This window comes from Onthophagus taurus, chromosome 11 (genome assembly GCF_036711975.1).
Source record: "Onthophagus taurus isolate NC chromosome 11, IU_Otau_3.0, whole genome shotgun sequence".
Classification (NCBI taxonomy): Eukaryota; Metazoa; Arthropoda; class Insecta; order Coleoptera; family Scarabaeidae; genus Onthophagus; species Onthophagus taurus.
The window spans coordinates 23,907,629-23,919,318 of NC_091976.1; the positions used below are offsets into that span (position 1 = coordinate 23,907,629).

At 31.3% G+C, this 11,690-nt stretch overlaps 1 protein-coding gene across 1 annotated transcript; it reads left to right on the forward strand.

Annotated features, from left to right (window-relative positions):
* Positions 1 to 97: 97 nt before the first annotated feature.
* Positions 98 to 8,540, forward strand: LOC111415766 (putative divalent cation/proton antiporter TMEM165). The gene is made up of 6 exons (XM_023047620.2): positions 98 to 613; positions 670 to 868; positions 2,940 to 3,115; positions 3,176 to 3,346; positions 7,905 to 8,010; positions 8,068 to 8,540. The coding sequence occupies exons 1-6, from the start codon at positions 482 to 484 to the stop codon at positions 8,139 to 8,141; spliced, it is 858 nt and encodes a 285-aa protein (XP_022903388.1). The 5' UTR covers positions 98 to 481; the 3' UTR covers positions 8,142 to 8,540.
* The last annotated feature ends 3,150 nt before the right edge of the window (positions 8,541 to 11,690 follow it).

The following is an 11,690-nucleotide window of genomic DNA, read 5'->3' on the forward strand; positions in this document are numbered from 1 at the left end:
ACGATTTTTAACACAGAAGTATCTTATTCTCAATAAAAATCAAATTTTTAATTACTTAATCCAAAACTCGTTTAATTTAGTAATTTCAACATAACCTATTCTATGGATATTTTTGACGTTTCTAGTTGACGTTTCATTGACGTTGTCAAGTTTTATATAGATAAAAATCCCTGAAAAAACGAATGTAAATGTAATCTTTAAATTATTCGTATTATCATAATCAAATTTACCCCTACCGATGATTTTAACGTGGAAGAATACGGCGCGAACTTAAAAAAAAATCGTTCAGTTATCGGTGAACGTAGCTTCTAACCTCAATTCGCTCAAAACCACTCAAACGTATCAATATCGTTCCTTTTTCTAAGTTGTAATTAGTTTTACCGGTGATTTTTAACTTTAAATGAAATAGTGATGAGTGCGTCTTATTAAGTTAAGTTTAAATTATTAAATTTCAATTAAAAAGTTAAGTGTAAAAAAAAACATGAATAAATACGTGGATTTGTTAAAGTGGCCGTTACAGGCATGTTTATTGACTATTCTTGCCATTAACACAGTTTACGCGGAAATTGAACCGATGGAAGAAGAAAATGCGGCTCCTCCTGGTCCGTCTCTTGTAAGGTAGTTAAAAGATTTGTTGTAAACGAATCGAACGTTGGATATTTTGTTTAGGAAACTGCCACAGGGACAAATACTCCTGCTGAAAATACCGGATTCGTTCATGGTTTTATAGCATCAATATCAGTTATTTTAGTATCCGAAATTGGGGATAAAACTTTCTTTATAGCTGCTATTATGGCTATGAGACATCCTAGATTAACTGTTTTTGCTGGAGCTATTTTTGCACTTGCATTAATGACTTTTCTATCAGGTAAAGATATATTTGTGCTCTATTTGTTTATCTCAAAGGTTTAATTAATTAAATTGCCTCAATACACTCTTTATCAATGAACTTAAATTATTTGAAAATTTTTAAACTTTCTTATCTCCCAGACAATTTTTAAGTTTTTATCTATAAATTACCAATTTAATGGTCAAATTAACATTAATTGTTGAGCTTTTAAACTTTTTTACTTAACAGCTTGACATTGGTTGGGTTTTTAATAAATTATTGTTTTGAAAAAGATACTAGAAGAAACATTTTAAACTATTTTTGGCGTAAACTATTTTTGCAACAAAATTAAACATTAAATGAAATTTGCATTAACTTTTAAATTAATATTAGGGAAAGATCTTATCTGTCAAAAATTGGTGTGAAGTTTGTGTTAGGAGATTTGTATCTAATATCATGTTATATTGACAAGTGTTAGATGAAGATTGACATAACAAACTTGACATAACCTCAAAATGAAATAAATAAAGTTATTGCGTTTAAATTACTGGATATTGTTTACTCACCATAGGAAATATTTACATCATTTATAACAATTTTCATTTTATTTTAAGTTTTATTCTGTAAGCTTTAACTGTGTGGTTTCTGAAATAATTATTATGATTAAAGCTTAAGTATAACTTTTCCCATCACAGTATGCAATATAAATCACAATGACAGGTAAAATTAATCTAAAAATGTATCATTTGGTAACACTGTCTTGGTTAATGTTATTATGTCAATTTGACGTTTCAATGTTATCTGTCAAGATTAAATGTTACATTTCATATTCAAACGCAAGTGTTAAATACGAATAAGTTCATGGAAAGTTATTTTTGACAATCAGGTTACTTTTTAAAGTTAATTGTCAAAATCTTATTTTTTTGATTCATATAGTCTTACGTCATGTTATTGTGTCAAATATGACGTTTCAATGTCATCTGTCAAAATTAAATGTCATTATATTATTTAAATGTTAGTGTTAAATACGAATGAGCTCATAGAAAGCTATTTTTGACAATTAGGTTAGTTTTTAAAGTTAATTGTGAAAATTGAAAATACCTTGAATCTTATTTATTTGGTGCATATAGACTTACTTGATGTTATTGTGTCTAATTTGACGTTTCAATGTCATCTGTCAAGATTAAATGTCATATTTCATATTCAAACGTAAGTGTTAAATACGAATAATCTCATGGAAAGTTATTTTTGACAATTAGGTTACTTTTTAAAGTTAATTGTCAAAATTCAGTCGGTTCATATAGCCTTATTTGATGTTATTGTATCAAATTAGGCGTTTCAATGTCATATGTCAAGATTAAATGTCACATTTCTTATTCAAATACGAATAACCTCATGGAAAGTTATTTTTGACAATTAGGATAGTTTTTAAAGTTAATTGTCAAAATTCATTCAGTTCAATTGATGTTATTGTGTCAAATTTGACGTTTCAATGTCATCTGTCAATATTAAATGTCATATTACATATCCAAATATAAGTGTTAAATATGAATGAGCTCATGGAAAGTAATTTTTGACAATTAGGTTACGTTTTAAAGTTAATTGTCAAAATTGAAAAGAACTTGAAATCTTATTCATTCAGTTCATATAGTCTTACTTTATGTTATTGTATCAAATTTGACGTTTCAATGTCATCTGTCAAGACTAAATGTCACATTACATATTCAAACGCAAGTGTTAAATACGAATAAGCTCATGGAATGTTATTTTTGATAATTAGGTTACTTTTTAAAGTTAACTGTCAAAATTCATTCAGTTCATATTGATGTTATTGTGTCAAATTTGCCATTTCAATGTCATCTGTCAAGACTAAATGTCACATTACATATTCAAACGCAAGTGTTAAATACGAATAAGCTCATGGAAAGTTATTTTTGACAGTTAGGTTACTTTTTAAAGTTAATATTCAAAATTGAATCTTATTCATTCAGTTCATATAGTCTTCCTTGATGATATTGTGTCAAATTTGATATTTCAGACATATTTATTTACATATCTGATAAATGCTTTTTTTGACAAATATTATTTAATTATATTTTGAATTAATTAGCTCTCTTCGGTTGGTTAATAAACGTCGTACCTCGGGCATACACTTTTTACATTTCAACCGCTTTATTGGCAATTTTCGGATTAAAAATGTTAAAGGAAGGTTACAATATGTCGTCAACGGAGGGGCAAGAAGAGATGGAAGAGGTTCAACTGGATTTGCGCAAAAAAGAGGAAGAGGTAATTTAAAAGAAACCGTCTACGTTAATTATTAAAATCTGTTTTATAACTTTATCTTAGTATGAAAAAGAAAATTTGGATCCTGAAGCCGGGGGCGCTAATAAGCGTACCGCAAAGCAGAGTATTCTTAGTGCTGTTTCAAGAGTTTTCCTTCAGGCCTTTACGTTGACTTTTTTGGCTGAATGGGGCGATCGGTCCCAATTAACTACCATTGTGTTAGGAGCAAGAGAAGTGAGTAATTAAAAGGGAAGCAAAAAAAAGAATAAAGCATTGTTTTTAATGAAATATAGAATTTTAAAGGAAACCGTTACTGTACGTCAATGAGATTTTTATCTATAAATAGCCTGATACAGTCACGTTCGAGATACACTTATTTTTATCTATATTTCTGTTAAAATGTCACTGTTTACAAATGTCTGCACGTTTATAAATTAAAAGATAAAGAAGTTGATTTATAAAAAAACTAACAAATCCTTTTTTATTTTTAATTTTCTTATTGGATTAAATTTTATTTAATTAATTTAGAAAGATTTGTAATGTTTATTTCTTTGTATTTGATATATTTTAACTACTTAAAATATTTCAAGTTAATTTTAAACTTTCTGAGGTGGTTGATGATAAAATCATTGTTAAAACAATTATATTTATAATTGAACTTAATTTTAATTAATTAAAAAGAAACCGAAAAATTATGCAAGGTCTTGTGCATTGAAATGGTCTACTAAGTTTTCAATGATTTTAGAATGTTGCAATTACAATTTATTAACCTATTTTATCTGCAAGGTTAAAATACCTATTACAGTAAAATCTACTAAAACGGTCAAAATATGTTTAAGTCATACTATTAATGTTATCTATTTAATACATACAGTTCCTCGAAAAATTGAGTATACATGGGAGTGGAAGATAAATAATTGTGAATATTTCACATAATTATTAAAGTTTGTGATATATGTATATTAACCACAATCGTTTTAACTAAATTGAATCTAAAATAATTCGCTTTTCTTTCGATACTTGCTATTTTTTAACTGAAACTTGTTTGTTGCCGCTCCCGTTCTCCTGAAGTCCCTCCTCCACGACTTAATTCTCTTTCGAGTTTGACCGGTTTTGATAATTTTAGTTCCGTGTATTCTGGTAGCTGTCCCTAGTATCGTTTCTCTGAACTTTTTCCATTTATTGTTGAGACTACACTGTTCTTCTGATTTTACTTTCCTTACTTCTACTTTCCTGGTTTTCCAGTTTTAGTCTTTCATACTGGGTGATTCTCAACCTATACGCATAAACATGGGGATTTACTCCTCACGACGAATAATGACTAATAGGCTAAAAAATTTGTAGTAAAAGATTTTCTGTTTCATAGATATCAGTGATATTTATTTTCAAATCAAGAATACATAGAACATTTTAAAATCACAGCAAGTGTTCGAAGTTATTTCCATATTTTATATCAATTGGGCTCCCCGAATCCACGATCTCCCACTAGCGCGGCCTAAACCAGGGTGTTGGCGGATTGTCTACGCAGCATCATGTATCTGATTTTGCAATATTTGCTCAGTATTAACTTCCGTGGCGTAGACTATGCTTTTTAAGTGATTCGAAAAGCAAGAATCAAGAGGATTGGACAAGCCATTTGACCATTTCGACCTATCCATCTTCTACGAAACACATTAGCTAGATGTCGCCGATTATATCGAATATCTAGAAAACTAAAGAACTTTTACTACAATTTTTTTCATCTATAAGTCATTATTTGTCCTGAGAAATAGATCCGTCAGTTTATGCGTATACGTTGAGAATCACCCTGTGTATTGTGTTGTTTCTTTCGGACGTGCTTTTAGGTTGGTATCAGTTATCAGTCCACTGGGTATATCAGTCCATACCCAGTTCTGCCCTTCTTATTATCCTCACATCCTGTACTGCATATCTCATGGATATGACGATACGGTTGATATCTTATTCGCATAAAATCAAGAAAGTGGACAACAAGGCTGTTTTATCACCTACTATGATAAATTCTTGGAGAAAATTCATATCCGGAAACTGTGGTGGTGTTTTTAGTTTTTTTGAAGTATTGTGTAATAACTATTCCTTCACAAGGTATGATGTATGTTTAGGATCATTGTCTTGTTGGAACCAGAACACAGTTGGAAGGTAGAGTTTTTGAGAGCTTTGCACAATTTGGTTTCCTCCAAACTATTTGTCTTCCGCCGAACCCCAATGAATAATTTTAGTCTCATTAGTAGGCTTATTTAGATGAGCTTTCGCACACTCCAAGCTCTTTCTTCTATTTATTGTAGATATAAATGCTTTTTTTTTCCGCGCAATGCGCCCATGCAGATCATTCTTTCGGAGTACGCGTCGAATTGTTTCGGTGGACACACATTTATTATTTTTGAGATCTCCATAGTCAATTTTGGAACACTTATTTTTGGATTTATATTAACTTTACGTACAATATTACGTTCATCATATTCTGTTAGCACTTTTGTTCTGTTTCTGCCAGTGGAGTTTTTCAATCTTTCTTCATGCCTCCACTTATTCACGATTTTTTGTACCGTGGATTGAGGTCATCCAATAATTTTACCAATATCTCTAAAGGATTTACCTTCAGAATATAGCTTCACCACGAGTTTTCTTATTTCTAAAGTTGTTTCTTTTCATGATAAGCAATAATTGTCGAAATTATGAAAATTAATTTTAAACTGATTCGGATATGCTGTACAAATGTCCAAATATATTTCAAAGCAAACTTTAACGGAACAGTTAAACATGGGGGTGGTTCAGTAATGCTGTGGAGATCAATGGCAGCCAGCGGCGATAGAACTATAGAGTTTATTGTGGGAAATATGACAAAATTTAGTTATTTGGATGTGCCAAGCTCTCAAAAACTTAACCTTCCGACTGTGTTCTGGTTCCAACAAGATAATGAACCTAAACATACATCATACCTTCTGATGGAATGGTGTTATACAATACTTCAAAACAACTAAAAACACCATCACAGTCTCCGGATATGAATCCTATTGAACATTTATTGGAGAGATGTTAAATTTCAGTTAAAAAATAGCAAGTGCCGAAATAAAAGCGAATTGAAAAATGGAATTTGCAAAATTTGAGATAGAATCTCGCCAAACTACACCAAAAAGTTAGTGTACTCCATCATGCCACGGCGAATGCAGGCGGCAATTGACGCTAATGGCGGGCCTATAGCGGATTAAAACATAATACCAACCTAAACTTAATCACTTTTGCTTAACTGTGTACTCAAATTTATGGCGTCAATTTCGTATCATTTGTTATTATTGTTAATATTGTATTTTATTTGGAAAACTGAAAGTTTGCTCTATTTCATATTCATAGATAAACTCGGGATATTCCACGAGTTGTTTATATGATGTATAAATCAAAGACGGTAGTTCTAGTTTTAATTGTTATTCAGCGCTAGATTATTGTATATTTTTTTTAGTCTCTAAAGACGGCTAAACCCGAAACTTTCTAGTTCTAGGTCTAGTGTTAGTTCTAGTTTTTCACTTGTACTGTTATTATGTAGAACTAACACTATACCTAGAACTAGAATCATTTGGGTTAGCCGCACGTCTCAAAAGACGGCTAAACCCGAATAATTCTAGTTCTAGGTATAGTGTTAGTTCTAGTTTTACACTTGCACTGTCACCAGAACTAACATTAGAGCTAGAAACATTTGGGTTTAGCCACATGTCTCTTAAGACGGCTAAACCCAATGATTCTAGTTCTTAGTCTAGCGCTGCACAACAATTAAAACTAGAACTAACACTAGACCTAGAACTAGAAAGTTTCGAGTGCGTCTGGAGACTCACGGCTAAACCCGAATGTTTCTAGGTATAGTGTTAGTTCTAGTTTTACACTTGCACTGTCACTAGAACTAACATTAGACCTAGAAACATTTGGGTTTCGCCGTACGTCTCTTAAGACGGCTAAACAAACCCGAATGATTCTAATATTTTATTTTTTTGATTAGTAGGCCATGTCAGAACTGTTTAATAATGGCTTCATTATTCAACACTTTGTCAGTCATGAGTAATGGGTGTCATTACTCGTCAAAAATCAAATGTATAACGAATAGATAATTCAATAGTTGTAGATAATAGTATATTATTATATGAGCATATAATAGCTCATTATATGCGAGTAGAATACTATACTTTGTCCACGACTATTGAAATTGATTCCATAAATTTATTTTTTAAATAAATTTTTGAATAAAGGTTAAACGTCAATGTGACACAAATTCAATGTTACTAACTGTAAGTTAAGTGTCAGTTTTATAAAACGTCGTTTTCTTTATGAAAATTAATTAATTTATGCTTAAATCATACAAAAAAAGGAATTTGTTTAGGTTTTTTTAATGTCAAACATTTAGAAACTCCTAAAAAATTGAATTAAATTGACGTTTTTTGAACTTTTAACGTTTCAAATAATTATTATTAGTCTGGTCAACATGGCTACCCGTGAATAATGATTATTATTCACCGCTATTATTCACTCCGTGAAAAATGACTACCATTTTGTTTTAGAAAACTCATTCATAAGGTATATATTATAAGGTAGTCGTGGACAAAATTATTAATCCGTTATTATTATTATTAATCCATATTAATCCGTTATATGGAGGTTTTACTGTAATTAAAAATTTTAAATAGTTTTTTTTTATTTCCAAATCAATCATTTTAAAAAGTGTCATTGAATCGAAAAGATATGATAAAGATTGATGGCTGTATAACAAAAAATTTTATTTCAATTTTATTAGGATGTTTATGGAGTAATTATCGGTGGTATCGCGGGTCATTCGGTGTGTACAGGGGCTGCAGTTTTAGGTGGGCGAATGATAGCTCAAAGGATATCAGTAAGAACAGGTAAATTATTATATTTTATTACTTATAAATTTTTAAGGATTAATTTTTCGTTTTCAGTAACAATAATTGGTGGAATTGTGTTTCTAATATTTGCATTTTCATCGTTGTTCTTCGACCCGGAAGCCGTGTAACTAAAGAAAATTCGACTCGATCCCCATTTTGATAACGATTAGAGATTTGCGAATAAGAAATTAGAGATTAATTAAAATTTAAGCATTAAATGTCCGAATAACGTAAACTAAACAACCATCGTTTTGAGCAATTTGTATTGTGTAAGCTAATGAGTGTCATTTTTTCGTTTATAAAGCTTTTTATATCAACTTTAAGTAGTTCATTTACCGTACTTAAGCTAAAAAATAAATAAATTCCTTAAACGAACAATAAAAGCTCCATACTTTTTTTTCTAATGTAGTCAGATTTCAAATTGTATTTTTCTACAACTTTTTTTTTTGTTTATAGACCGCTTTGTATTATAGTGCCGATGTACAACTGTGATACATTTAATAAATCTTTATTTTAGAAATGTATAATTTCTTATTTTGATTTCGATAAAAATAAATCTGACCAAATATTATTCAAGACTCGATTAACTCATCCGTCTATTTCAAATAAATCCGTCTCCGTGCTTTTGAAGTGGACAATATTTTCTTTGTCAGTTAAATAAACCGAAAAATAGTCCCGTGCCAACAAAGACAAAATAATTAAATAAAATTTCTTTTTGTTTCTTTTTAAAAGTGTGTCATCTTTATAGTATTTTTCGGGGGGTTGTAGAACCTTATATCTCCTAATTATCGTCTTGGGGCACGCGAAAAGTTCGCGTGATCTAAACAAAGATATTGGGCTTCAATTCCAGACATGAATTCAATGGAAACGCCATCAATTTATGCCGGGGAATAATTAAGACGGGCAATAAGCTAATGGATTTTTAGCATTTCGTTTAGAATATTGATTTAAAAGGGTACCATTCAAAACAATATGAAATTTATTTTTATTTTTAAGAAAATTTGATCGCGTGAATAAACATAATTCCCAAAATTCAAGGCTTCCAAACTATTTAATCAACACTCGGAAATTAATTTGTGAATTCATTACCTCTTAATTACAGCTTTACAATTAGTCTATTTGGCTTACTAAAACGTAGTTTTCCTAAAAAGAATTTTTTAAAGAATCGTTTTTATTACATTTTATTGATGTAATCCTATAATACATAACGACGTGACTTGAAGCTTCTACCTGGAGGAGCTCCACTTTGCAACTGGAATTGAATTTTTCCATGAATAACATACACATTTCCGAAATGGGCGATGAATATTCTATAAATTTTGTTTTATTTTAAATGGATCAAAATAGAATTGCACCTAAGTGATAGGTAATAAAGACGCTAATTCCAAATTAGTACTGTAAAGGTTTTAAATTTGCATAATCGATCTGTATTTACCTGCGTCAATATGAATTAAACAACATTCCATTCAATTTCAATGCCAGGGTTCTCTCTTACTTATGAATAAAACATTTCATCTTGCTAATACTATTTTCAAATATCTCTTGAGGTTTTTTAATGCGTTATTAAAGAAATTCAATCAAATGAAAAGAAAATAATACAAACGAATTTAAAATCACATCGCGTTTTATATAAAATTTTCTTTTAAAATACATTACATTACGCGTTTCATTAAAATTTTCTCTACACGTAGCAAACTACTTAACGTAGTTAATGCGGGCCAAATAAAATACCTCCGGAAGGTTGCAGGAAAGACACTATGGGATAGAGTACGAAATAACCGTATTTGAGAAGAGCTCAATATGCATAATAAGGATAACAGCTGTTTTGGTTTGGCCATGTAAGAAGAATGGGACATGTGAGGAAACCATAAATATGCGCCAAGACGACCCATAGGGAGATCGAGAATAACATGGGAAGAGACAGTAAAGCAGATTGCGGCCAGCCGGGAGTAGCCTATGCAGTACTTCAAAGATCTTCCAGAAGATTGGTTCAAGATCAGGATAGGGGTATGCCGGGGAAGGGAAAGAAGAAGAAGCAGTTTTGCACTACCTAGTAAAGAAAATTTCTTCGCCGACAACAACGCATCTCCTACGAAATCTGCAAAACACCATTGCACAGTGAGAATGAAAAAATTAAACGATACTCTTTGTATTTCTTCAGAGTAATCTGTAGTGGCATTTAGAATTTTATTGTTGAAGCATAAACATTTTGAACTACTTTGCACAGCCCCTTTGAAATCTTTGCCCTGTCTCAATTGATTGTATTGCTGCAGCATTTCCTTACCAATTTGGCGTCTATTAATGCTACGCATTTTTTTGCACACTAGACTCATGTGCTTCATCGCTTGAGTACTCAGCAATAGCGTAAATTGTTTGGATTGCACATCTTCATTCTATACAAGTATGATCACCAGTAGTTTTTTGTCAAAAGATTTCTTATCCTGCGCACTTGCTGAGAGTTGCATGCTTATTTCACACAGTTAAGGGGTTGCAATGTAAAATCCTTGCGATTTGCTATAATCTGGTTAAGATCGTGTATGACTTTCTCCAAGTCTTTTTCAGTTACGATGTTTCGCGTGAAATAATGTGGTTATGACAAGTCTATCTGCACTTTACACCTAATAGGACTTTATTGGGAGTTTGCTTGATATCACTTCAATGTGAATCATAATTGCCTTGCATCCAAGTGGTTAACATGTTTTGAGTGTCTTTTCTACACTTCTTCGGCAATGCGAATACCTGGGCTTGAGTATATCATGGATACAATTTTAAAGTAAGCTAATATGTTTTTAAGTTTTCAATAATTTTGCTGAAAAAGTCAGCCATTATCGAAGTATATTATGGCAAGAACGCCCTGTACACTAAATACATCCAAGAAAGAATAAGGTATCTTAGGAAGTGTCCTAAGCTCGTTTAGATTTGAGTGGTCTTAAAACAACAAATTTTATGCGGCGCTAATAAAACGAAGTACAATAAATTAAAGGGAAAACATCGTATAGAATAAACCACTACGGGTGTACTATCTCTAGCAATAATATTAAAACATAATGGGAGATGATGTACATGAAACACATGACGTTTGATTGCGACTTGAGTGTCTAAGTCCATAGTTGGTGTTGATTTTCTTGACTATCACGGATTGCTAGGACCATTTGGAAATGTGCAAGAGTTTAACATAAAACATGGAGTCAAGCATCACCTCTACACAACACCAACCCAACTCAATGTGTCCTTCTAAGAAAAGTGGACATTATTAAGTACTGTGTAATGAATGCTAAAATTGCATCACACATGAATTCTTCAATATTTTTTGGCATTTGTAAATCTATGCGAGGATTGGATTTCGACTATGATATTCTCGTTGTTTTGATTTCAGAAAAGGAGCATCTGCAGTATTTGGGGTAGGTTTTCCACACCACAAAGTGAGACCAAATTAGGAAAAAGGAGGTAAAAAGCTTTTCTTTGATGATTTTGTGGCGGATGGGTCTATATTGGATTAATAATAAGGGTGAAATCTGAGGAACCTTGGGCCACTTTCAATATCTTGGGTTGGAGTGAATACCATATCCAAAACTTTTTTGTCGTTAATTTAACATCATTTATTTACTATTATTATGATTTTTGGTTCAAGGATATTTTTAATACATAATCTTTACATTTTTCTGTATGAGTAGTAA